We start from the raw sequence: 27110 nt of genomic DNA on the forward strand, positions 1-27110 counted from the left end.
TATTTCGTGATTTTGAGTTTCAAAAATCTTAGTTTTATAAATTCCAATAAGTACTAGATTTATATACTTTTTTTTCTTATGATGATAAAAAAAATTTAGCATCACAATATTTTTAGAATAAATTAACTAAAAATAATTTTCCTAATTAAACAATTCAAATAGAACATTCTGATTTAAGTTTACTTCTAATACAGTAAACCGACCTTCAACCTTATCTTAAAAACTGACAAATTAACAACGCCATCATTTATATATAATTAAAAAATTAGAACAAGTATTGTGCATTTGAGAACATCAGACATTTCATTAAATAAATATAAAAAAAAACTAATTAACAACAAAGAAACTAAAAAGTAGTTCAAATTATTTCCAAATACAATAAAAGAAAAAAAAAAAACATAATCTTCTTCTGCATCAGCATCAGATTTATTTTTTTAAGCAGTATAGTTGCAGTACTCAGCTGTCCTGCCAAGTGATTACACATCACTTTATGAATTCCATTACGTGATAATTCATGACACAGCATGCAATTTTGAATTCAGCAAATCCTGCTTCACTTGCAAGACTTATAAATTCCTTCTCGCTTCGCTCCTTTGCTCGATGGTTGGTTACCATCATGCTAAGATCCATGAAGTATACGTCTCTTACTGCATTATTTCTTTCAGGAATTTCTGGAAGAATTTGCTCCACAACAATCACTTTTCCTGTGATTGGAAGAGCCTTATAGCAATTCTTTAATATTCGTATGCAGTCCTCGTCACTCCAGTCATGAAGAACAAACTGCATTATCTTGTCGTGTCAGTCAATTTTGAAGTTTTAAGGCTTCATACATAATTTCTTGGTGGAAGAAATCATTAGGTGCAGGCATGGAAGTACACGGTAACCATTTTGACTTCCGTCTTATTGCTGTTTTTTTCCGAGATATTATTCATTAAAATATGATACCAGCAAGAAAATTATTATTTAGTTTTTTCAAAAAGAATTATAATATTTATAAAAAATTTGAAAATTTTATTTTTATCACAAGAATCCAATAAACATCCTTATTGATGCATGCTAGAAGATTCATATAAGTTGAGTAATAAATTATCGTCTTAATGTTGTATGAGAATACAATACACACTTAGATAATAATTAAAAAAAAAAACAATAGACATACCGAAGTTCTTATGCGGAAAAACTGGAAAGAGAAAAAATCACGGGGTCGGACCCGATCAGAACAATACAGTATGAATTGATGATTACAAGCGGAGGTCCTTGTCCCACAGGAGTGAAAGGACTACATAGTTTGTCATGATATAATACTTGTTGCACAGTAGTCGGGGGTGATTGCAATCGAGAGCAATTGATTGATTTCAATACACTTGTCTTCAAAGTGCATTGTTGCACAGAGCTTCACAGTTTTGCAACATACGCTGGGAAGCCACAATGCAGGTTGTGATTCTGCAAGGGGCTTCATCTCAAGGAGCAACTGGCTGCTGATGGTGTTCAAAAATAGCCAGAAAGCGGTGATCGATGGGTGGTCGGTGCTGCGGAAGTGAGTAACATTCCTTAATTCCTCTTATAAGCTTAGGTCTCCCTCTAATTTAAGTTCTCCTCCTTGAGAGGGGAGGGGGTAGAAATAGAGTTCGTGTTGCAAATAAGGAAGAAATCCGAACCACTCCGAAGGTTCTCTCGATCGAACAGTATTCAGTGGACATTTATGTGCCTTAATGGTGTTAGAATTGAATGCTCTTGGGCTCCTTGAATTCATCTTGTCAGGATGCTAACTTTCACTAGCTTGTTAGATTTGAAATTCATTTGACCTTCTAATTATTCACTGAAAGCTTTCAAAAAAGATTTAACAACTTGATCTTAGCTTGATTTGACTTTGATTGTCATTAGGCCCATCTCGCGGAGTCAACCAGTTTAACTGTGTTTTTTGAAATTAGAGTTCTGCATGTTTTTTAGTTGAAGTTTGAGTGATTTTATTCAAAAATTGCTTTGAGATTCATTTCACGTCTTGAGATTTATGTCAATCAAAGAAAATTTGTTAGTGGCATATCACTTACAAAAAAATTGTGGCTGTTTCTAATGGACTTTTTGAGATGACTTCATAATAACATATCTAAAGTTGTAACATATAAATTAGAAAAAAAAAAAACACTCGACTCTGAAAGTCCATCAGAAATAGCCATAAATTTTAATAACATAAAAAACAATTAGGATCTGGACATCCATTTTTATATAATGTTTCCTATTTATAGGAGTTTGCTCAACCCCCTAAAATGACAATTGTATCAATTAAAAGCGATCAATAACAAATGTTTAAAGTTTTAAATATTTCATTGAGTTTTGTGCCTTGTGTCTTATAAATAGTTCAACAAGATTTCAAATGAATTTATTGAGCTAGTTCATTCGTTTGATTCCGATATGCTTGTCAGATATTTTGCCTATGGAGAAGCTTACTGTTGCCCAAGCTATAGGTCCAATCAAAGTCCTACTCCGTCATCCCTTTGGTGAGCATGTGCGAGGAAGCAGGTTGAAGAACAAACGAGCTGCCTCGTTGATGGATCAACGGTGATCTTGTCTCGCGGTCCTAGAGAGTCATTAATGCTCCCAATTATGCTGACCCTCCACTGGTTTGGGAGGGATCCTCCGTCGCATTCCCAAAAGATACCATCCAAGTTTTTGATAATGCTTACCTATCATATGACTATCTGAGGTCTCTCTATGCAGCTCCAGAAGATGTCCCCCATATTTCTGAGATGTTGGTCGCCATTGCCGCACATGAGGCCATCAAAATCCTTGAATCAAATCGTGTTCTTTCTGTTCCCGGGACATGAGGAACATCAGTTGAGCTAGCTTCTGATGTAATGCTTCAATCAATCGTCCAGTTGCCTCAAGTGGCTCAAGGTGATGCCTTATCCGCTCTTTCTTATTCAAATGTGTTTAATCATATGCGGGCAATGGGTAGAGAGCATATTCATTCATGATGATTTGTTATTATCTACCAAGGGTCACTCATGTTTTATTTTCATAGGTTATTGCCCATATGATCCATCCTCCCTAAATTTGAATGAGCTTTCGGGTGTTCTCCTGAGTGTAAAGAGCTAGTGAGTGGAGGTGTCAAATGTTGTGAGCACAGAGTTAGGGATGATCGAATCTCCAACAAGGGTGGCGCCCAAACAGAAGAAGGGTGAAGCGAAAGACTCATGACAAAACATGAGGCACTGAGTTTTTTAGGTAACCTCCACTTGCATGAGGATGTCTTGAATCTTATTGGATTAGCTGACTGTATAGCTAGATTGGTTGGCCTAAAGCACAAAATTGAGTTGTAGAGACAATAAGAGGCCTTCATCTAGCAGGAGTTCATGGACTTGTTGGGCAAGTGCATGGTTCTTTAGACTTAGACGGCTTAGTCGCCCAGGACAATTTAGATATGGGGGATAGTTTGTATTGAGAAGGCTCATCCGACTGGGTTACTATCCAGCTGAGGCCCTATTGAATCCTTGTATAACATTCTCTGCCCCTGCTGATGTACTAACGTTTTATATGAATAACTTTTTTAATAAAAATACCCAACACTCCAGCTTATGTATTTTTTATTAGTGATGTGATGCTTGTTACACTCCACAGATTTCAATTACTTGTACTTTCCCTTTTTACCCCTGTGAATATTTGGGCACTTACAACATCTCCGCCCCTACAAAATTGGATGTTTTGACTGTGAGGGTTCTACTCTACTGTCCTTTTTCTTCTGACAATTGCTTTTAGTTGATCATGGTTTCCTTCGCCCGAGCTTCTTGTTCTTATCAAATTACTCACGCTTCCTGCAATCGCACCCCTCCTGTCGGCCACAATCCCATAGAATTTTTCAAGGAAAATCTTTCTTGCTCATCCAAGATGGATGCCATGCAAGTGAATCAATATCAATTATCTAGTGTGTGTGCTTTGTTCATTTTTCTATAGGCCTCTAGAAAAAACGAGCGCTCCAACACTTTTTATGCGAGGGAGATGGCATTCTACAAGGAATATTTCTGGCTCGACTAGGTTACTACTGTGTGCGGAGATGGACACAATTTTCCATAACTTTGGGATATGTTCGGCTCAGCTGATACCCAATTGATTTACCATTATCATTCTCGTGGTTTTGTATATGTAGCGGGTAAAGATCACTTGGTTTATTGAGTTGTTCAACATTTTGTTTTCCATGTGCACCAATGTTGAGGGATTTATGCAATTTGTGTGAGGAAAGAAAGGGGTTTGCATCCAAGGTTGTTGCGAATATGGAAACCGGTCCACTGTTCAAATTGACATTTTCTCATGTTTGGCAGTAAATTGGATTTGATACTAGAAATTAATTGATAAATTAATTGCTCTTAATTTCTTCTATGATTTGCTGCAGAAAAGAAAAGGAAATAATTAATGGGCTTCATTACTTATTTCATTAATTTCTTAATGAGTCTAATGACATGATAAAATTAATAAATAGACATGCTAGCTCCCCTTGTAATCTCTCTCAGGATTTAGTTTCTTTCCAGCGTTTCTTCTTCTTGATTGTGGCTCTTGGGTAGAGAGAGAGAAGGAGAGGGGAGAGAAGAGAGAGAGAGATTGTTCTTTCTTGTAATCGTCGAGGCGATCGACGGATCTAATCCTCAAGTAATAAAATCCTCTGCAGCTCCGTGGACGTAGGCAATTTGTCGAATCACGTAAATCTGTATGTTTCTGCTGTGCTTTTCTATTGTACGTTTTTCTTGATTCGATTTTTTGCTTTATTGTCATCTTTTTTCTGTAAAATTACATCATCAACATCCTCTTGAAGTTTGTGAATGACGTGATCACTTCTGGTGGTAAGTTGTTAAACCATCAGAGTCTACTCTTTCAAATTCATAAATAATTGATAACACTTTAGTGTATAATTCACCCTTAGCAGACACACTGTCAATTTGAAAAAGGCAACATAATCACTCGGGTCAGACTTTCCTTGGTAGGATTTGAAAATTGGGATTTTGAAGCTCTCAGACAACTTAGCTTTAATGATTCATCTAAGGCAAGAAGAGTCAGATGCTACGTGCCCATATGCTTCTATTTTTCTCTAGCTTGAGGTGCAGATCTAGCACTGTCACGGTGAAATGTCTCATCGTTCATGCTTGGAGTTGGGTTGAACCTCTGAAACACCAGAATCAGTGGTTGGGGCACCAAGTCTGATCTTTGTTGAAGTACCTCCCTGATCATCTCTCTCATATCTCCCTTAAGTTCTCAGATTTGTTGGGTCACAAAATCTCTAGTGCACTCCATGTTGTCTGCTTTCTCACAGATACCTTCTTCCTCTTATGTCATTATTCTTCTTGTTTTGCAACATGACTCTATGCTCACCACACCTTTTAGGGTGTTAAACTCTAATTTTTCCTCACATCATGCCCAATTGATAGAATACACACACAAAAGGAGAAAAAGAGGGCCCCCTTAAGAAAATACCAAAAAGAATCTTAGAAAGTTGATAGAGATTCCTTAATAGAGGAATCAAAATTTGAGCCCACATTTTATACAATGCTTTCTATTTATTGGCGTTGAACCCCGTGAAAGGACACTTGTATCATTTAAAATTAAAAAAAAATCCCGACAAAAAGGTCTTGGTGAGAACCTTCATAATGCTAACTCAAATGCTCTCTTTTAACAGTTGCACTTGAGAAGCAGTGTCTTAGTGTAGCGTTGGGCTTCATTCATCCTCTATCTCTAGTGTAATTCTACATGCTTGAGCAATCTACCCCAGCTTTGAGTTGCCCAGTCAAGAGTCTTGGGATTGACCGTGTGATATTAGGAGTCCACCCCTGGCCGATCATTCTCTTTACATGGCAATGTGTCGGACGGTCTGGTAAGTGCGGCCTAAATCAATCATCCACGCTTTGGTTGTAGTTGCTTGGCTTTGAAGTTTTTTCGGACTTGGATCAATCACCCTTAGGTGCCAGCAGCTTACCATGCTTCCTTAGTTCAATGCTTGGTGATCTTCCTTTGGTGTTTGCTTGCGGCGACCCTTAGGTCACTTGAAATGCCTTCCGCCTCTTCGCCTTCTTTTGATCAAGGCCGTTAGTTCCATGATTGTCTGAGGAGCTTACTTTTCCTTATGTGCAATGAGCTAAGTAATATGGATGCATTTAGAAAAGGTTATTATATGCATATACAATAGTGTCTTATTGCAAATCAATTATGTTCAAGACTTTAAAACTATAGTAAATTTTGGGTGAATTTCTTCAAGTGTTAAAATGTAAATAATTTAATTTTTATTTTTTGACACATAATTGTTCTCCTTAAATTTCTATAATTTATAGATATGTACATGTGATTTGCTTCAATATTCAATAAGTAAATGTGTTTTTATCCAATCATTATAAATCAGCGAATGAAAGAAAACATAAAGTATGTATCAATATTTGTCATAATTGATGAGCGCACTTTACATAATGGCTACACTAAAAAAATGTAAATTAATAAGAGGAATGGCAAAGACAAACTTCTTGTAAGAAAACCCACCAAAATCCTTACAAAAATCTTATCCTAGAGTTCAACTAATGAGACTATTCTTAAAATTGTTGCCAAGTGATTATATTCTGAAGCTTAAAGGCTTGAGGGGCCCCTCTTGGTGTATGCTATGTCAGCAAGATGAAGAAACTATGGATCATTTGTTCTTCAGTTGCTCTTATGTACAAGCCACATAGAGAATCATAACCATCCACCTCTCAATTAATAATGTCACTCTTAGTTGGGGCCGTTTTACCACTAGCTGGTTAGATTGGCAAGCTGCCAAGCTCTTCCCTTTTCCCTGCATTGTTGCCTAGTTTTGCTGGATGGCCAGGTGTAAAGCTAAATACGAGGACAGGACACTTACTACTCATCAAGTGGCAAACCATTGCTTATCCTACCTTCTGAAACTCATACAACACATGCATTTCCAAAATATCTGCAATGATATAGTCACTATTCACTCCATAAACTCCAATCCCCTTGTCTCCAAGGTGAATTTGCATAAACCCCTCCATCTTTGCATTAAAGTCAATACTAATGGCAGCTTTCTCCATGAAGATGCAGGAATTGGTTCAGAGATTCTTTGGGCAACTGTTTGCTTTATTTCCAGTCTCCAAATTTGGCACAAGATGTACTGAAGCTAAAACCATTGTTGTTTACTGGGCTTTCCTCATTGCAATACAAGGAAATTGGCATCATTTCCACATAGAATCAGCCTCTCAAATACTGATCCAGATTTTGATGAACCAGGCTGATCCCCCTTGGCACTTGACACGTTGGATTAGCAAAATCAAATCCCTTGATGCTTCAATCCATACCATACACTCTTACATTCCTAGAGAAGGAAATAAGCCAGCCATTGGCTTGCAAAACAAGGAAATCTTACTGATGAAATTGTAAGTAGCAAAATTCCAAGTCCTTCTCTTTCTTTACTTTTGGTAGGGCTACATTAGAATGTTGTAATTTCTATTCTGGTTAATGAATCTCCCACATTAGCATGGATACTTTTTTCTGTTTCTATTGCTATTGTGGTTTTTTGCAAAGATAATATATACATTTTTTTATATATATATGAAAAAGCCCAATGGCTGATATATTAAAGATAAAGCTACAGATAAGTTTGTATAGACGGGCCTAAACACCCAACCCACACGGTACAACACACATCAAAAAATGTAAAAGATGGGTACATATAGAAATAAAAAAACCTAAAAACCACCTGAGCGCTGAAAAAGTGTGAGTCATCCCAATCTACTCTTATCTCTGGCTCTAGTTCTCGGTAGGGATCCAGCTAGCAGATTGGTAAGGTACTGACCATTACCCGTAGTAACCAAAGTATCATTCATGAGACTCCTGAGCTCTAGTAAATCTTAATCTTCATTCTTCTTCTGCCTCTTGGAAGTGTAAACCTGTCATTCCTCCTCCAAAGAATCTGCCTGATGGGGTAGAGCTGAAGCAGAAGGATTACCAACAGTAATACCCACAATAGGTTCTACAATATGTGAGGTATGAGTTGCCGCTACACAGAATACTTCTTGAAGAAGTGGAATTGTGAGGCTCTCCTGATTAGGTGCCAGCATCGCATCACTCGCAGTAACAGTGACAGCAGGGCGAGAGAAGACCGGGGGGGGGGGGGGTCCTCAGGTGCAACAGACACCTCCTGTCTGATAGTATCCTCCTTAGGTAGAACTAAAATGTCCACAGCAGGGGGGTTAGACCCAACCTTGTTCACTTGAACCTTAGATTTCAAATTAGGATGAAATTTGTGGCATTTAGCAAGGATATGACCAAACATCTTACAGTGGGTACAATATGAAGGTTTGTGTTCCATGACGATTTGTTGCCAATACCCATTATGGGTTGTGCCCAGCCAGATTTCAGTAACATCATGTAAAATAATATCCCTTTTCACAAGTATTCTGGCCACCGAGTGTCTGGGATAATATATATATATATATATATATATATATACACACACACACACACACATGCATACATCTATATATATGATACATGTATATATGTATGTACAATATATATATATATATATATATATTTATATTTCTATTTATATATCATAAGATACTTTGTTTTTTATGGCAATCTCCTAGGTCATAAAACATAAGAAAAAGGTTTGATACTTACCTTGAGTAAAAGGGCGTCTCCACTTGGAATGCTTGACAAAAAGTCACCAGCGACATATTCCACTCCTAGATTAAAACATTAATAGTTTTCAAAAGATTAAATTTAATAAAAACAATTATTAAAGCTTGTAGATAATCGTGATTCATGCTTACTAGAGACAATTAACATTTGTGCAATATGTTAATTGTGTCAATTAATTGCCAACTCAGAGTCCCACCGATCAAGCTCGACAGTGATTTTGTAGGAGTACACCTTAGAGATGTACCCGCAGTGTTAATAGTATTAGTGATACAACAATATAAAAACGTCTATACACTGTCTTTGCAGCGCCACAACACCGGAAAAAAAAAAAAAAAAAAACTTATGTTGAAAGCCAAGAGCTTGATGTCGCAACAACATATATGAGTGCCCCAATGCTACCATTGTAGCAGCACAACGCTATATCACAACACTGTAAAGAGGGAGTCCGCTTTAATGTTGTGAGAGGACTACTATGTATATAAAGCCTTCGACTTCAAACAAAGTTTTTATAATGAAAAGATTATTCAATCTAAAGATGGTGGATGATAGCTCAGTGGTTAAATATTTGAATAACTTCAACACTGTGATAAACCAATTGTGTTATGTTGGCATCAAATTTCATGAAGTAGTTAGGATAATGTTGTACTCATCTTTATTACCAGATAGTTGAGATGTACTAGTTAATGCAATGAGTTAACTCTTCAGGTAATATAAAGTTAAATTTTTATGATATTGTGATATTAGTGTGAAGAATTTTGAAAAATGGCGAGTGGTAAAACTCTAAATTCCTCATCTGAATGTTGATATTAGAGGAAGGAGTCAGGATAGAAACACATGAAGAAAAAGATCCAAGTTCAGGAGAGAAAATCCAAGGAAAGAAAAAGGTAGGGGTGAATGATGGAACTATGGGAAAAAATGTCACTTTAAGAAAGACTGTAAAACTCTAAAAAGATTGGAGGTGGAGATCCATTTAGAAAACTTTCTATAAATGTCTTTAATGATGAAATCCAAGTGGACTCTCTTACTTTATTCCTAGATGATATAAATCATAAAATGTAGATTATTTGTTAATTTTATATAAAATCTTTTACATCTTGAAATTCAAAATTCAAAAAATTATGAAAAAATTGTCATTAGATAGATTATAACATCTAGGACACTCTGGTTAAAACGGTTTGAAAAAAAGATATCAAACGACACCAAAAAGAAATGTATGCCCACACATGTACATTTCTTAAGAAATTACAATTAGACCATTAATCTTCTAATTTCATACTTATATTTATCATAAGAATATGTAAAAATCATAGTAATTAAAGTTCATCATATTCTATATTTTGGTGAAGAAAATTTGTAAATCAAACTTAAAAAGAAGCCATAAAAAATTATTCAAAGTTTATAGGTCAAATTTTTGTTCATATATTTTTTGGCATTTATTTATTATTTATTAACCAAGTATTTTAAAAATGATTTAAGTTAAAAATAACATAAAAAATGCATCTTAATGAACATTGAAGTATTTATTAAAAAGCGTAAGCTTGAATATTGTGGTTGATTCCCTTATCTAAATGTCTTGATTATTACAGATATCACTAGAATAGAAGTATGGGTAACACCTCGAGGGCAACCTAGATGTCCTGAATTGTCTAAAAAATATAGGTAAAGTTGATTGAAAAAAAGGAGTCATTGTGTTGCCCAGTGTCGGACACAACCTCTTTCTAGAAGGAAGAACAAGCCTCATATGGGCTGACATGACAGGAACACGCACATGGACATAACTCCCCTTCCTCTTTAGATGACATAAATCTAATGCCTAAAAAAATTTGGGATTCCTTATCATTATGCAAGTAGGTCAGTTAATACAATCGAAAGTAATCATGCCTTCATCAACATTAATAGAAGTAGGTAAGGACATGCTTTCTCCCCCAGCAGACTCAATCGTAATCTTCCTTTTGACTGTCATACCTATGCAAAAGTGGGATAAAATTAACAAATTTGCAAGTGAAATAACACTATGAATGTAAAGTGCGTGCATTTAGAATGTCGAGAGAAGGGATGCTACAACAACTAAAATGTCGAGCAAAAAGAGTACAACAGTGCTAGGACATTAAGAGTATACTATTGGCATCCCTGAGAAGTGAAGCTCAATTTGTTTCCAGGATATTCAAATAATACAACTAACATGTAGAAGACAAAAAAAGACAGGAATGGAATTAGCCAGCTAGCCCTAGAGGTTGTATCATGAAAGGAGGAAAATAAAAATCAAATCCAATCAAGATTAAAATCAATTAGTTGAAAGAGAAACACTATGAACAAAGGATTATATTGGGAAAACACAACACTTAATGTTGTGAGGTAGTCTCAACCCCTAGCATAGCCATTAGATTTTGTTTGTGCCTCTTTTTTGCTCTAGTCCTGATGGCATTCTTGGCATTGGACTTCTTAAGATTCTTCTTTCTAGGTCACCCCCATTTAAAAAAGGTAAGGGAATAAATTGAAAGTAGAGAAAACTAAGAAGAAACAAAAAAGAGTAGTTATAAAGATATTTATATAGAAAAATTCTCATAACAAAAATCAAAGAAAAACAATCCAAATTAAATAGGACAATGCTTAACGTGAGAGAATATATAGGGAAAATTCAATAGAAAGACATTCATAGCCAAACCGGAATACAAAATTAAATTTATTTTATTTTGGGTTCAAATAGTTCTCCGACGATATAGTATCCTTGTAGTCAATTACATCCTGAAAACTACTCAGGAAAACTCACAATATAAAGTATTAAGTTTGCTTAAAATCGTCCTGAAACATAGGAAACCATTGAGATTTTAGGTAGTCCCATTAGGGGTAAGTCCTTTAGTCATCATGATAGAACTAGTAATGACGTAGAGGGTTGATCACTATAACCTGACAAGCACACATTGTTGAGCTTAAAGGGTCTATAGTGTTGACAAATTACTCGACAAAGGAAACGAGTGTACTCAAAGGTTTAGATCAACAGGTAGGTGGAAGAAAAACCTGGATAGGTAGAGATAGCCTGGTCGAGGCTCGGTGAACACATCCTCCCAGCCTATTGGGACCCCGGATCTACTAAGTCGTGAACTTAGTCAACCTAAATCAAATGAGGATAAGTCCACCAATAACCCAGGCGATGCATCGTTTGAATCGATTTAGTAGGTCTAAAGTTAAATGTTATATCACCATCAGATCTTTTCCATCTCTGAGTAGAAAAAAGAATGTGTTGGCACACAATGCAAACTAAAACTAGCAAGTGTTAGAACTCAAATACTGTCCTTAGTAAAAAGTGAAATATGGAAGAAAACAAGCTTACACCGGCTCACATCGGCAAGTGATAAGAATGATGTAAGTCTCGTTGATCAGTCGGGTAAACCAAAACTGTCATCCATAAATAAGGCCGTACCAACTATATAGGAGGCCAAGTTTGAGGTCAATAATCTATAAAGATAGAAGATCTACATGTTCAAAATAATTCAACCCAGTCTAAAGACATGACCAGAATGCCAAAGAGGGGATCACCACCCTTATAGAAGGGTGTACTAATGACCAAAAAAAGAGAATATCACACCTCCTAACTTACAAAAGCTAAAATATGATTGTCTCTAACAAACAAAAATTTGTGCTGACCAAACATCAGGTGTCTGTATCCACTGCACTACTGCAAGTAGTGCATTGACTATGTGTCTCACTAAGAAAAAGTAAGGTAAGAATTTGGTTGATTCTCAATGTCATAATGCAAAAGGTAGACAATACAATCTTTGAGAGAATACCATGGTGATATATTACTATCAACGAGAATACGATACTAGACCACATAGTAAAATCCAACACCGTGGTACCAAAATTAGTGTAATAACTCTAGCCTAAGTGCAAGCAAGGCTCACTAGGGGCCACGATATTGAGAGAAATAATGTGGCTCGATTCTGTGGATCTAACATTATATCACTAAAAAGTAACATCTAGTGCTGACCAAAATCGAACGAGGCGGCCTCACATCATTGCAGAGTCAATGACGTACAACTACTTACGGTGTAAAATAACAATCAAGCACCGAGAGATGAGACTAAAATTATTTCACGTTGGCAAATGGAAAGACTTCATAATGCCCAGAAGGGTGGCATCACAACATCGAGGCAAACTAAGACCCTACTCTCAAAGAAACATTCACAAAAAACTTGGCTGGGGAGGGGAAACACATGTGCATAACCTAAGGACCATATAACAACAACCTAAGTAATCTTCGCAAGCACATAGCATAGGTATTCCTACAAATGAAGAGTCACAAAAGGGAGAGAAATCTTACCCACAAGATGGTTAAGAGACATCCAGTGCTTTGAAGATTGGAGGACAGCTTCGTCGGTCCTTGGAGTCACCATGAACTATAGCAAGGGCACCAAGGATTCCACCAAGATGAAGTGGGAAGCTAAAGTAAAAGGCATGACCATGCTTTAGTAGTTGGAGAGGAGGAAGAATCACGATCGAGAAGCTTGGAAAAGCTTGATGGGACTTCTTGACCAAGAGAGCAGCCTAAATACAAAATTTTAACCTCCAAAAGACAAATTAAGCAACCCTTAAGAATTACAAAAAAAAAAATATCAACCCTTAAAAATGGACAAGTGAGCCAGTGAGGCAATTCGACGCAAGGTACGGCGTTGTGGCACCTCCAACATGGCAAACACCATATCAATAAAAAATATAGAGGTTGTGGCTCAAGGAATGCATTATGTCATCTTGGGCACCATGACTCTAGATATAGGGCAGGGGCGCTCCTGATATTGTGTTGTGGCATCAAAGAAAAGGATCATTGCGATTGTCAAATCTGGGGTTGCCATATGAACTTGGATTTTCAGGCTCTATGGCTTCGTTGAGTAATAAAGCACCACATCAGCTTTCACAATGTTGCCCTTCCAAATGGTGTTGTATCAGAATTCTACAACGGTAGGGGCTGCGTACTGTCATTGTAATTTCCACCTACTACATCTTGCGGTCCACACAAATCATGAGAAAATGACTGAATTGGTATCGAGATGCTCCAAAGGGCATCAGGAATCCCTGAATAGAATTTCTACAAGTATTATGGCCATGAGAGAGAACACAACACATATACAACATATCAAAATATTTGTGGTGTCATTATGGTTTTATTTACCCTCCATGAGAAAAAAGGAATAAAAGGATCAGAGTTGTTAACACAAAGCCCCGTTAGGAGCAAAAAACACGTACAAATATATAATCATCCTACTTAGAGGAAGATCATCGTGAGATCTGTCCCCATACATTTGAGTCACTAATAAAATACATATAACCCTACATAAGGATTTTTTATTACACAAATTTGCGTCTGGTGTCCAATTAGAACCATAAAAAATTAGAGTGGATCCCACTCTAAAAAAAATGTATTTCGGTGGCTCTAATTGGACTACGGACGATACCATGGGTGAAAGAACAATAATAAACACCTATTGGGGCATATCATTTGAAAAATGTAGGGCAGAACTAAGAAAACCATCATGATCTCTCTCCCTCTCACTATCTCGCAAAAAATAAGGGGAAAGCATCTACAACTTGGCACCCACGTACTCGTCGTCATCACCGCAATCACCTTCAACATTGTAAGCCACACCACTAGGGTTGGCTTCCAAGAAATAGGTGAACCGAGGTGGTGGTATGTGTTCATCTCCGACATCATCCATGAGTTGGCCCATGGACTGGGTTAGCCGTGAAAATTAGCTATCGTGCTGGTGCTCCACATGAGAGAACTGGAAGTTGAGAATGTTAATTTTCCATTTGACTGAGGCCACGTCGAATCGAAGATTATAGAAGCCTAATCAAGCTCACGCATGTCCAACCAGTGTTTGAAAAAGCAAGGAAAACTCGAGATAGGAAGATAATGCACCAACAACCCTTAGACTAGCTAATTTGTGCGCGCCACTGCATACTTCAGGTACAAGCAGGCCCTCAAACATTAGAAGCTTATTCCAGAGTGCGTGTTTTATGAGTATTGACACGATTGAGGAGACCATGACAAACTAGAATTGGCAACTCTTTGTTACCAAGCCCAGATGTAGTGCAGGATTTACTGGTGAATGCCCACGAACGTGATAACTACCAACAAAAATATATTGAGAGATTGGAGTAGGAAGTCGACTACATCAAGCACCACTTGATGTACATCATGCACTGACACAAGCAACAGTATGTCTGACTGGCCATCGAGCATTAGTGACAGGCACAGAACTTTCAGGCTGCTCCACTCCTCAATATAGTTTTTTTCTAGACGGTTGGGACTAGCGGCACAGCTCGCGATGATGATGATGAGGATATGGGTGACAAATAGTCACCTTTATCATTTTTTGTATCATATTATGTTCCTCATCTAGGGATTATTTTCTTTATATTTATTTTTCAAGCGTCCTTGTATGCCCCTTTTTATCATCAATAAAATCTTATTTGCTGTTATTTCAGTTTCGTTTAACACTTCCACAAAAATGACTCTGGGCTACAAAATTATTTGAGCTCTTGTCCAGAAACCTAGGTGCCTCGGCTCCAACACCACAAATTCATTTGGTAGTATCACAACATGGCCCAAAACCTATTAGTTTAAACTCTCAATGCACAATAATGCCTAAAGATGATGTCGCCGTGCCTTAGTGTTGCACTCGAGTGTTATCATATAGTGATTGACCACTGATGTGGCATTGGCTACATCATCGGCTTTGTGTCACTAATGTTCAGTGTCATAACACTAATGTGGCATCTCAAAGTCAAATTTCTAATCCTGAGAGTCCTGAGGGATGTGTTTGATTCACTGTTGATAAAGATGTATGTCGATGTGGCACATGCCACGTTAGCAGTGTCGGTTGTGCGACGTTGTGGCGTCAGTCTGAAATGTTTCAGTATCTGTCGAGGTGGAGTAGATTTTTTTGTGTTCAGGCTAATGTGGCACTTTCTATATCAACAGTATGACAGTGCTGCAACATAGTGCCATAATTTTATATCAACCTTTTACGCTTAAGGTTAGAAATTTGGTAATTTGAAGCCTCCTTTAGCCATTAGAGCAACCTAAGAGAATTCTTCCTCTTGTTTGAGCTTCACTCCCCATCTCCAACCTTTTCTTCCTCCATCCGGTGAGTCGTTCCTTGTCGGAGTTGAAGACATTTGTGACTGGAGGAGTGTTTGTGGAACTTTGAAGTTTTGAATCTTGGGGAATATCACAAACCTTTGAGTAGGTGAGTCATTTCTCATCCTTCACATTTCTTTTTCTTAGAGCCCTTAAGTTTTGTATTAGAAGCTAGATTAGGCTTTTGTTAGAGGAAGCTCTTCCATCCCAGTGCTTTGAGTGAAAAAGGCGTATTAAGCCCTTAGTCTTAGCCTTAGCACCATTGCACCATCCTTCGATTCCATGTTACTACACCTTATTTTGGGTGCAAGGCTTAGGTGTCAATTTTGGATGCCTAGGCGCTACACTCATTATCATTTGGCAGCATCGTGGCACATCTCTAGTTTGTTAAGGTGACGTAGTAATTCCCAAATCTATGCCTCATGCCTAAAAGTTAATTAGTAGCACCGCAATACTAGGTTTGTGTTATGCAGCTAAGGGTGATGCTGTTGATCCCGGTGCCACAATCCTCTTGACCTTGTGTCACTTTTTGGCTTGAAGCCATGGTGTTGTGCTTCGGTGCCATGGTGTCAGGTCATGAGCCTGAGCACCAACTGTTATGGAGCCATCATTAATCCCATTGTATTAAAGCTTCGAGTTTACTAGGTATTATGTTGTGACTCTGGTTTTTTGAAACTACAGCATTAAGTTTTGTTTTTGTGCCACAATGCTAGTCATTGATGTCGTAGTGCTAGGGCTTAGTCTGAGAACATCTTTTTTGTTTGATGTGTAGTTGATGTACGACATCTATTATAGTGTAGCGATTGTGGGTCACCTTACCGATTAGTCAAGGTTATATAGACTCTCTACCTTTTTAGGTTCATGATTCTAATGTTTATGTAGGGTGGCAATCTTTACTTTTTCTGTGTTTTGGTTGAGTTTGGTCATCCAAAATAAGTGGGTTCTTGACCTTTGTAGGTTAAGGATTATGGGATTTGTATCCCAAACTACTGTTACATCCCTTTGTGAGGTGGTGGTTCTCAGTCAATGACTAAATAGTAGAACCTATAATGACATTGTTAATTATTGGCTTGATTGTTAAAAGCCTATCGTTCTCTTTTATATTGTGTTTTCCTAATAAAACTACTCGATGAGGCTTATAAGAAAACGTTGAATCCTTACCACTAAACAAAAGTAGAGATCTTCATTAGAGTCTTAGAGCGTCAGTATGATCTTCGTATTTTCTCAAGATTAAAGGGATTAACACCTAAGCACCACACTTTGGTGTCGCGGTGTCAGTCTCATAGCCTTTGAAGCAAAGGGGTTGTGCTATAGTTGTGTTTTCATAATATCACAACGTTATACATTTGATCTAATTACTGCTTATGTTTGTTTTTTTTATATTCTAACATGTATGTTTGGAGTCTTCTAGCTCATGTTGTGCATGTCATCTCACATTTGTTATGTTTCAGGCTTAATATACATTTGTTGAATTTCATGTAGTTGGCCACCACTGTACTTGGAGTTATAGTGTATGCATCTTGGGGCCACCTCAATAGCTCCAGTGCCAACTCTTTCCTTTTCTAAGATAGAAGGTTAGTATCTAAAAATCATTTATACAATCCTATGATGCCACCTTTATATTAAGAATTTCATTCTACATGTATTGTATCACCTGCCATATTTGATCATTAGTTTGCATTTATTTTATTCATTTTCTCATGTGATGCACTTGTTGCATCCTTCTTAGCATTTACAACCTTTATGTGTCATGCTTGTTTATTCCTCTAAGCACCTAGTTTGCATTTTGAGCATTTTTATGCATACACCGTGTCACTTTATCGGTGTGAAACATTCATTTTTTTCTTCATATAGATTTAGGTTGCATGAGTTAGCACATGATGGCAAGGCTTTAGTTGACTCTTATATTAACCTATAGTGATAATAGTAAATTGAGGATTCTTAAAATGTTTATCCAGTTTAGAAATGTGAATTGTGTTACCCCCAGATTTTGTAGGATCATTCCAAGCATAGGCCTAAGTTAACATTTATCGCTTGGTGTGATGTGTGTTAACTCATTTATATGTCTGAGATAGGGCCAGCTTGGTGATCCCGTTAAGATCCTATAGAAAAGCCCATTGAGCCCTACACTGCACACCAATCACTTAGATGTATGTGTAAGCAACACCTTGTAGATATTTTGTTTAGAACACGGGTTATGGCGTAATTAGGATTTTCATATGCAAAATAATTGTTTGACACATTTGCTAGTTATCGCATTTCTTTTGATATTTAGAGTGCTTACTTAGTTTGATACATATACACTAGCATATTACGGCAATCTTATTGCAAAGAGCTAGGTTCAATATGGAGGAGATTAATTATTAAATTAAATTGACTCTTTCCTATAGGTGCTGCTTTGCTCTCATTCCACTGGACTTGGCTTATTATACATTGCATGTGCTAATGTTTATATTTTAAGTAAAATCCTTACTTTAGACCTTTTATTTTTTTTTAGAGTTCTAGGACCGAGTCTTCATATCACCCTTTTTGTGCCTCTTTATACTTACCCAATTTAGAATTTTCTTCTCTTGATCTATCTCTTCATAATAGAGGCTATATGAGAAGGGGATCATAAGAGGGGCACACATGAAGAATATGATTGAGTTTTTCTTCTTTGGGCCAAAGTGAGAGAAATGTTCCTTTCCTTCAAATGGGACACTTTCTCTTCACAAAAAGGGTGCAAGAGTGCAGCCATAATGATTGAAGAAGATATTTTATTATTTGAAATAAGCACCAATACCGTGGTACATGAGATTTGCCATATTAATGTCAGAGAGTTGGTACACAATGTCAATCATACCACAATTGCTTCATTACAATTTTTCATGAATATTATATTATTCTTCTGTTGTACGTGAATGATATATTAATTGTAGGATTAAATATGAAAAAGATCAAAGATAGGAGAAATTATCAAGAGTAGATGTTTGAAATTGACGATTAATTAACTCCAAACAAATAATTCTCAAGATGAGAATTAATAGAGACAAAAGTGAAAATAACTTGAAGTTATCTCTAGTAGAATATATTGAGTTAATCTTACACAAATTCAATATGAGTGAGGCAAAATCAGTTTGTACCCTCTACACAAATTCAATATGAGTGAGGTAAAATTAGTATGTGCCCTCTAGTTAAGCTATCTAGAGAATAATTACAAGACCAAAACTGAGGAAATATATAGGAAAAGAACCTTGTAAGTTTCAGTTGGTGAAATTTTGATGTATGTGATTATATATATATATATATATATATATATATATATATAACCAGATATTGCACATGCAGTGAGGTGGTCAACCAATACATGAGTAATCTAGGTAAATATCATTGTCAGGTGATAAAGTGAGAGGAAAAATCAACAGAGTACCATATTTTGGAAGTGGAAAGATAAATCTACAGTGATATGCAAGGTCTTGTAGATGATATTGATGATAGAAGAAGTATAACACGTTATATCTTCATTTTGGTAAACACAACAATGAGGTGAGTTTTTCAAGTTACATGAATTTTGTTGCTTAACCAAAAAAAAATATGTTGAGATTTTCATACCTATTTTACACTGTTTTCGATGATATTGCACTTTAAAAGAAAGATATTTTTGATGTTTTGTTGCAGATGTGATGAATTATGTTTTGTTGCAGGTATGATGAATTATGGTCATTGGAGCAAAAAGATGCAAAAAGGAGCGAATTTGAAGCGAAAAGGATCAAAATACGAAGAATTGAACTAGGGCGCTGACGGCGAGAACTTCCCGAGACTCCAGATCAATTAAATTAGAAGGCCCGCCGACGGCGCCCTCGAGGCCGCCGACAGCGAGATCGGCGGTTATTTCTAAAGGTGCATTGAATGTGGACGATTTTTTTAGGGATGCTTAGGCAACTCTTGAGAAAAACGCTTCTACATCTTTAAAGAAAGATTTTGGCCGAAAATTAAGAGGGTTTCAGGAGAGTTGCAAGTGTTTGGAGAGTGTAGAGAGTTTACTTAGGGTTAGATTGTGAGGAATTCTTCGAGAGATTGTAAGAGTAGAGGAAAAGTGAGAGATTTTTTCCTCCTTGCCGCTTCGAAGAAGAATTCTGTATGTTGTAAAGAAAGGAAGAGATTCAGAGGAACTTCGAGGAGTTTTATTAGGGAGAAATTAAAGATATGTGTTATTTACTTGTAGTTTGTATGACTTTGCTTTTATATATGAATTTCGAGTTTTGTTGTGTCTTCTCCATGAGTTCTGAGTAGTTTTCTCTGTCTTTCTCCTTGTCTTGAGATTTGTGAAATGGTGATTTGAATTGGTTGAGCTTTAAAAATGTTAAAGAAGTTGTGATGATCTTTTCACTTCGATCTTAATTTACTTTCAATCTGACCAATTGATTTGTTAAAATATATTGAATTTTATAACTAAAGTGAATATTACACCCAAGATTCAGGGAGGTCAAAGCCCTTGGAAGTTGGGTGCAAATAAATAGGGAAATAAAATTATCAGGCGTAGAATTGGAAATTTTAAAGTGACTGACTAAAATCCCCAATTCGGTCCTATCGTTTGGGTGATGAAGTGTAGCTGTTAGCCCTCAGGCGAGGGGAACGTGGGAGCTTCAAAGTAAGAGCCGGTATCCTCCCAGCCTAGTCGCAAATTCAGTAAACAAGCGTAGGATTAGTCAATATTCTTTATGTCTGGACCAAAGAGTAAAGAATATGTATGCTCTTATTTGGCACAATACAATTTGAACTGATTGACTTTATCAATTCACTATAATTTCTTGAGAAGGAGAATGATGTTTTCTTATATATTAAATATTACATTAGAAACTTTATTAGTATAATTAGTTATTTAAGAGTTATCAAAATTACATATTTATTTCAATTGCCTATTAGTAACACATAAGCAATTTGAATTGCATTTTTATGATTAAGTATTGATTTTCTAAAATCTTAGTTCATAGTTCTAATGGATCGATATCTAAGATCGATATCTAAGACTCCATTAGAGCCCTATATAACTTGAGCGATACGTATACTTGCGTTGATAAGTGTGACTTTACCATTATTGAATATTTTATATATACATCTTCATCGAATCTATAACCGTTATTAAGTTTTTGGAGCCGTTGCTGAGGAATTAAATCTTCTAGCAACAGTATTAAATACTTGTATTTTTAAGCATATATAAAGTTGCTGTCATTGTTCTATTAACTAAAAAGTTAAGTAGGCTAGCAAGAAAACAAATTGGTTGTAGAGCTTTATGATAGAACTTGGCAAGGAGCAATAAAATGGAAAGATTTACAGTGATATTCTTAGTGTCATTCATCTAACACAAAACATCGTATTTCATGTCAAGACAAAACAAATTCAGCTAAGGTATAATTTCATATGTTCGCTCATAAAAAGTAGTCAATTATGTTTGAAGATGATATATACAACTAAGAATCTTGTAGATATGTTGATCAAAGCTATAATAGCTTAAATCGAAGCTACGCACACACTAATGTTTAGAGGAGCAGGTTTGATTGCAATTAATTTCAAAGTGAGAGATTATTATTACGTGAAGCTTGATTGTTTTATGATGCAAAATCTTGTAGATGATATTGATGATAGAAAAGGTATAACATGTTATATTTTCATTTTGAGAAACACAACAATGTGTTTGGTTAGGAGTTACAGAAGATTGTTGCTCTATTAACAATAAAAGTTGAGTAGGCTAGCCAAAAAATAATTTGGTTGTAGAGCTTTATGACAAAACTTGGCAAGGAGAAAAAAAAATGAAAAGCTTCACAGTGATATCATTAGTGACATTCATCTAACACAGAACATCGTATTTCATGTCAAGACAAAGCAAATTCAGCTAATATATCTTTTCATCCATTTACTCATAAAAAGTGGTCAATTATGTTTGGAGATGATATATACAACTAAGAAACTTGTAGATATTTTGACCAAAGCCGTAATAGCTTAAGTTGAAGCTATGCACACACTACAGTTTGGATGAATAGGTTTGATTGAAATCAATCTCAAAGTGAAATATTATTGATTATTATTATATGAAGCTTGATTGTGTTAATAAATTGTTTGATTGGAGCCCTGAGTTTTGAGCAAAATTGATGGTGAGTTTGTCGCGTGCCTAGTTTTTTGTACCCAGTGTTGGCCATCACTATCCTAGTGCCTGAGAAATGGTGTCACAACACACATCCTAGGCTTCTAAATCGAAGAGCACGATACTACAGTACTCAGGTGCAGCACCCGAGCATGCATTGGTGCGCTATAGCTCCACTTTCTCTCGCCCAAGTGCTAGTAACCGGATTTGAGTCATTCTCCAATTAATGTTTGGCTTTGCTGATCAAAGGATAATGCAATTTCATTGTGTCTTGTGCAAAGGCATGAAGATGAGCATACTGAAGTGTACCAAAGTTTGGAGAGGTTTGGGTGTGGTGTTATATATATAATTATTCACATTTTTTTATATTGAGTTTTTTGATGTGGTGTGGCTCTGATTTTTTCCCGTTCTTTAGATTTTATAGTTAAATTTTGTGTCTTTGTATTTTCTTATTTTATGCGCTTCTGTTTAAAAATTTATTTCATATTGCTCGAATCTATTTTTGTGAATTTCAATGCATCTCACCCAATAGTACTTTATATCTTTTAAGATTATTGATTCATATAAGGATGATTTAGCATGTATAAAAGTTATTGTCATAGAGTTACGTAAAAAATAGCTTTCTATAATTTCTTGTAGGTATCATAAAAAATGTAGCAATTTTAATCGCCTGTTTACTCTTACATCTTTGTATCAAAATATATCCTCTAAAATCATTTAAGTAAACTTTTAAATTTAGAGGCTCGATATGTAAATAGATAGCTTTTTGCTGATGATATCCTTCTCGTGGATAGGGTTGTAAACGAGCCGAGCTTGAGCGAGCTCGGGCTTGGCTCGTGTTCGGCTCATTCGAAATAGCTCGTGTTCGAAATCGGCTCGTGAACAGTGTTCGTGTTCGGCTCGATTTAAATATTCGTGTTCTGCTCAAAATTGGCTCGTTAAACTAAAATTGAGAAAAATAGATGTAAAGTGTGGGATTCGAACCTGGATCAAATCTATACAAAAAAAGACACTAACCACATTGCCACATGAGGTGTTATGATTTAAACTTAAACATAAATATATATAATATATTATTATATAAATAATATATAATATATTGTTATGAAACATGTTGTGTTGGTGTTCGGCTTCGTTTACATTTCGAGCTTAAAAATTTGTTCGTGTTCGGCTCGTTAGGCTTAACGAACGAGTCGAACACTAGCTGCTTAACGAGCCGAACACAAGCTGTTCACGAGCAACGAGCCAAATTGACAGCCCTACTAGTGGATAAGACTCTAGTGACAAAAGTGTAACTTTGGGTGATCAAATTATTAAAATGTGTGATCGATTTAGATATCTCGTGTCTGTTGTTCAAAGCGATCGTGATATAGATGGGGATGTTAATGGTAGAATTCAAGTTGGTTGGTTGAAGTGGAAGAATGCTTCGGGCCTTTTGTGTGATAGAAAAGTACCGCTTAGACTGAACGAAAAATTTTGTAAGATGGTGGTGAGACCTGCAATGCACTATGGCGTTGAATGTTGGCCTTTAAAATAGAAGCATAATACTAAGTTAAGTGTTGCCAAGATGAGAATGATTAGGTGGATGAGTGGCCTTACACTTAGAGACAAAATGCGAAATGAAAATATTCGTGATAGGGTTGGTGTAGCTCCAACGATGGATAAAATTAGAGAAAGTCGTCTTAGATGGTTTGGTCACATTAAACGCCGACCATCTGAAGATCTGATTAGGAGAGTTCATGTTTTTTATTCGACTTATGTTAAGAAAGGCGGAGATAGACCTAGGAAGACTTTAGCTTATTGTATTAAAAAGAATCTTAATTTATTAGAACTAAATGAAAATACGACACTAAATAGATGGCAATGGAGAAAAGGATTCATGTAGCCGCCACGTAGTAGGATTAACGCTTTGTTGTTGTTGTTGATATGTAAATAGATATGCATTGAGTGGTATGTAATCAAGTAAATCTTCCTTTCTATAAACGCGAGGCACCATGAAAATAACTCCATTACCAAACCGCAAAACACATAAAACAACTTCAACTTTAAACAATAAATAATCCGCAATGGCTGCAGCAACGGAAGCTTACCTGGAATATTTGGTGCGCTTGAAATAACATGTGGAAGATCAAAATTAATTCCTTTGATATGAGGGTATCTGGAGATGATCAGCCCAAGCATTGTCCCTTCTCCTCCACCAACATCTACCACCTCCGACAGAAACTCAAAACCCTTGTAAGCCTCCACTATGTTCCCCGACGTCAGTTTAGTAACACTCGCCATGTACTCGCAAAATAGCTCGCCAAATCGACGGTCCTTAGTAGCCATATATTCAAAGGGATCCGATCCATTAGCTTTTGTAAAAGGGTCTATGTCTTCTAACACAGCATCCTTCAAATATTGCCTAAAAAATTCATAACTGAATTTATTTGGTTTTTTGCAATCATAATATAAATAAATTTATATTGAAGGACTGATTTGGGGGTTTAGCTCTAGATTTATGTTGGTAAATTATGTGGAGCAGAATCATCAAGACTGATTTCCTACCAATGGAAATGTTTTTGTTAAGATATTATGACCCAATTATTGATTGTTCTTTCTTAAAATTATGACATATACTATTTAAAACTAAAATAGCATATTTGATTATTTTATATGATTTGATCTTCAGTTTTGGTGACATAATGAAGATTTTTGTGATTATTTTGAAGCTATTTACAACAAAAGTTGAAAATATTTATGCATGAAAGATCATGATTTTAACATAAATGCAAAGATGAAAGAAAATAAAGTGGGGATGTACATACAAATCACCCAATTTTTATGTATTTAGACAACGCCTAAACTTTATTTTTACATTTATGCCACCCAATTCCTTCATATCACATTAAAAATATCATAATTTTAACTTCTAAAAAGTGAGAAATACAGAATTTCATTCACAGGCAGAGTGGTACGTACGTAAAAATTAAAACTTTGGTGTTTGATATATACATAGATAGAGGTTAAGTGGTATTCTTGTAAATCATTCAAAATAAAGACATTCACAATAACTACCCCACGAATTCACATAAATAACACCAAATTCCTATTTGTTTACATATTTAAAATCTAAACTTTATTTTTCACATTGATGCCACTCAAATCTCTTATATTACATTTAAAATAATATTATTTTAACTTTTAAAAATTAAAAAACACATGTTCATACACATATAAGATGACATGTGTAAATATTAAAATTTATATGTTAGATATGTAAACAAACAAATTACATGGTATGTTTGTAAATCTTCCTAAACTATTCACATAAATTACGACATTTATCCGAAATATTTATTGAAAACTAAAAGGATTCAAAAATCATAAAATGGAAAATTTCTTTTCAGAAAAACATCACTGTTGACGAACATTCGCCTCGAAGTAAACTTCGCTTAAAACTTTCCCCTTACCAGCTACCAAGCGAAGCCTGATCTCGTGTGACCAAGAAAGCAGGAGCAAGTGAGACGCCATCTTTGTTCTTCGCAAGAAACCGATATATGGGTTCGAGGGCGTACCGGCGCTCGATTGCGCCGGTGGAGGAGGCGGAGCAGGCGGAGGAGAACCGGAGCACGGAGTGGCTGGCCAGAAAGCGAAGCACGCGATCGAGGCGAGGGGCGGTTTTGCTAGGATCAGAGTTGGAGATCTGGCAGGCGATCTCGCCGGCGGAGAGGAAAGTGTCGGGACCTGAACGAGCTAGGATGTTGAATATGTCGAGCTCAATTGCGGCCTTGACGGCCATGGCGACGCCGTGGTATGAAAGGAGTTGCAGGGTTGCAAGATAGGCCGCCTCGTCGTCCTGCAATTGCGCTGGTGTTGATGGCTCCATCGTTCGCCTTGCTGTTTGCCTCCTGCTCTGTCCAGCGATCAGGGATTGAGCAGTTTTTCTGATTTGATTGTTTTTCTTTAATTTTATGTTTTTGTGTGGCGGGCAGTTTTTCTGCGTTTTGGGGGGTTTTGGTTGTTGGGGGGTTTTTTTTTTTTTTTTTTTTTTTTGGACGTGGCAGGTGGGCGTAAACGCTTGACGAGCCGACTGAATATAAGCTCAAATAATCTAAAAAATTCCTCCAATCAAGGGCATTATATTCAACCAAAAAACTTCTTGTACAGCAATAAAAGCAGTTTTCAATCTTTATTGATGATATTCAGAGATGGCATGGAGAAAACTTATCACAGAGTAGTCGACCGTCGAATCAACCAGTGTGTCGATCCTCGATAAGGAGTAGGTTAGTCAAGTCAACGCACATCCTTCATTTGCAGTTGGGCTTCCAAACCATCATCATATTCGAGAGCCAGGTAGGGTACTGCATCTCTTTGACGTAGCTCGCCTCTTTTAGCTTGCGGGCTTCTGCTGCTATTGGTTCAGTAAATGCCCTTACGGTTGATCTATTTATCTGTTTCACCGGTCGAGTGAAATGGCTGATATTGAGCTAGTGGCATGTGATGTCGATTAGGACTTCGATCATCTCCGCGGCTGTCCACGCAAATACATCTTAATGCGTGTGGAGGGTCTGGATCAGCAGGTTTTTGTGCTCTGCATCGAAGTTCTTGCTAATTCGAAAAATCTTACCAGGCTCATCCTCGCTAGTTATGGGCACCGGGAGAACAGTTTCACTAGTCTCGAGACATCCCTACCTCTCGATTAGAATCTCGAGTGGTTCCTGGTCGACACTGGTGACCACCCAAAGATTACAGCTCATGGACAGCTCTAAGTCCCTCGGAGTGTGATTATCTCCCCATCTCCGAGGAATTTTACGGTCACATGACAGGTCAAAACTAATGCTTGATAGTTGTATAGTAATGGTCAACCAAAGATTGCATTTTAGGTTGGTGGGGTTTCTACCATCAAAAACCTCCCGATGTTGATAAATTATTTTTCTCGTTCTTCCCATGAGACAGGCAACGTGATAACGCCAAGGGCTTCATTCTTCTCACTTGAGAAGTTGAACAACATGTCTGTTGGTGTCATCAACCGGTCAGTTTTGAGTCCCATTTTGTCGAATATCATTTTAAACAGGAAATTGACTGAACTCTCGGTGTCGACTATGATGTTGCCCACTTGATAGTTGTTATGAGGGCACTGACAATAATTGCCTCTTTTTGTGGGTTTCTCTTCGAGGGGAGATCTGCATCTATAAAAGT

General features: G+C 36.6%; 1 protein-coding gene across 1 annotated transcript; it reads right to left on the reverse strand.

The window, feature by feature from the left end:
- Window positions 1-403: 403 nt before the first annotated feature.
- LOC110020850 (caffeic acid 3-O-methyltransferase-like) lies at window positions 404-25914 on the reverse strand. Its single transcript, XM_020719110.1, has 4 exons — window positions 25382-25914; window positions 24020-24333; window positions 8650-8714; window positions 404-780 (listed from the first exon to the last, which is right to left on the reverse strand). Exons 1-4 carry the CDS (start codon window positions 25795-25797, stop codon window positions 484-486), a joined length of 1092 nt encoding a protein of 363 aa, XP_020574769.1. The 5' UTR covers window positions 25798-25914; the 3' UTR covers window positions 404-483.
- Between the last annotated feature and the right edge of the window lie 1196 nt (window positions 25915-27110).

This window comes from Phalaenopsis equestris, unplaced genomic scaffold, assembly GCF_001263595.1.
Source record: "Phalaenopsis equestris unplaced genomic scaffold, ASM126359v1 Scaffold000107, whole genome shotgun sequence".
In the NCBI taxonomy this organism is placed as follows: domain Eukaryota; kingdom Viridiplantae; phylum Streptophyta; class Magnoliopsida; order Asparagales; family Orchidaceae; genus Phalaenopsis; species Phalaenopsis equestris.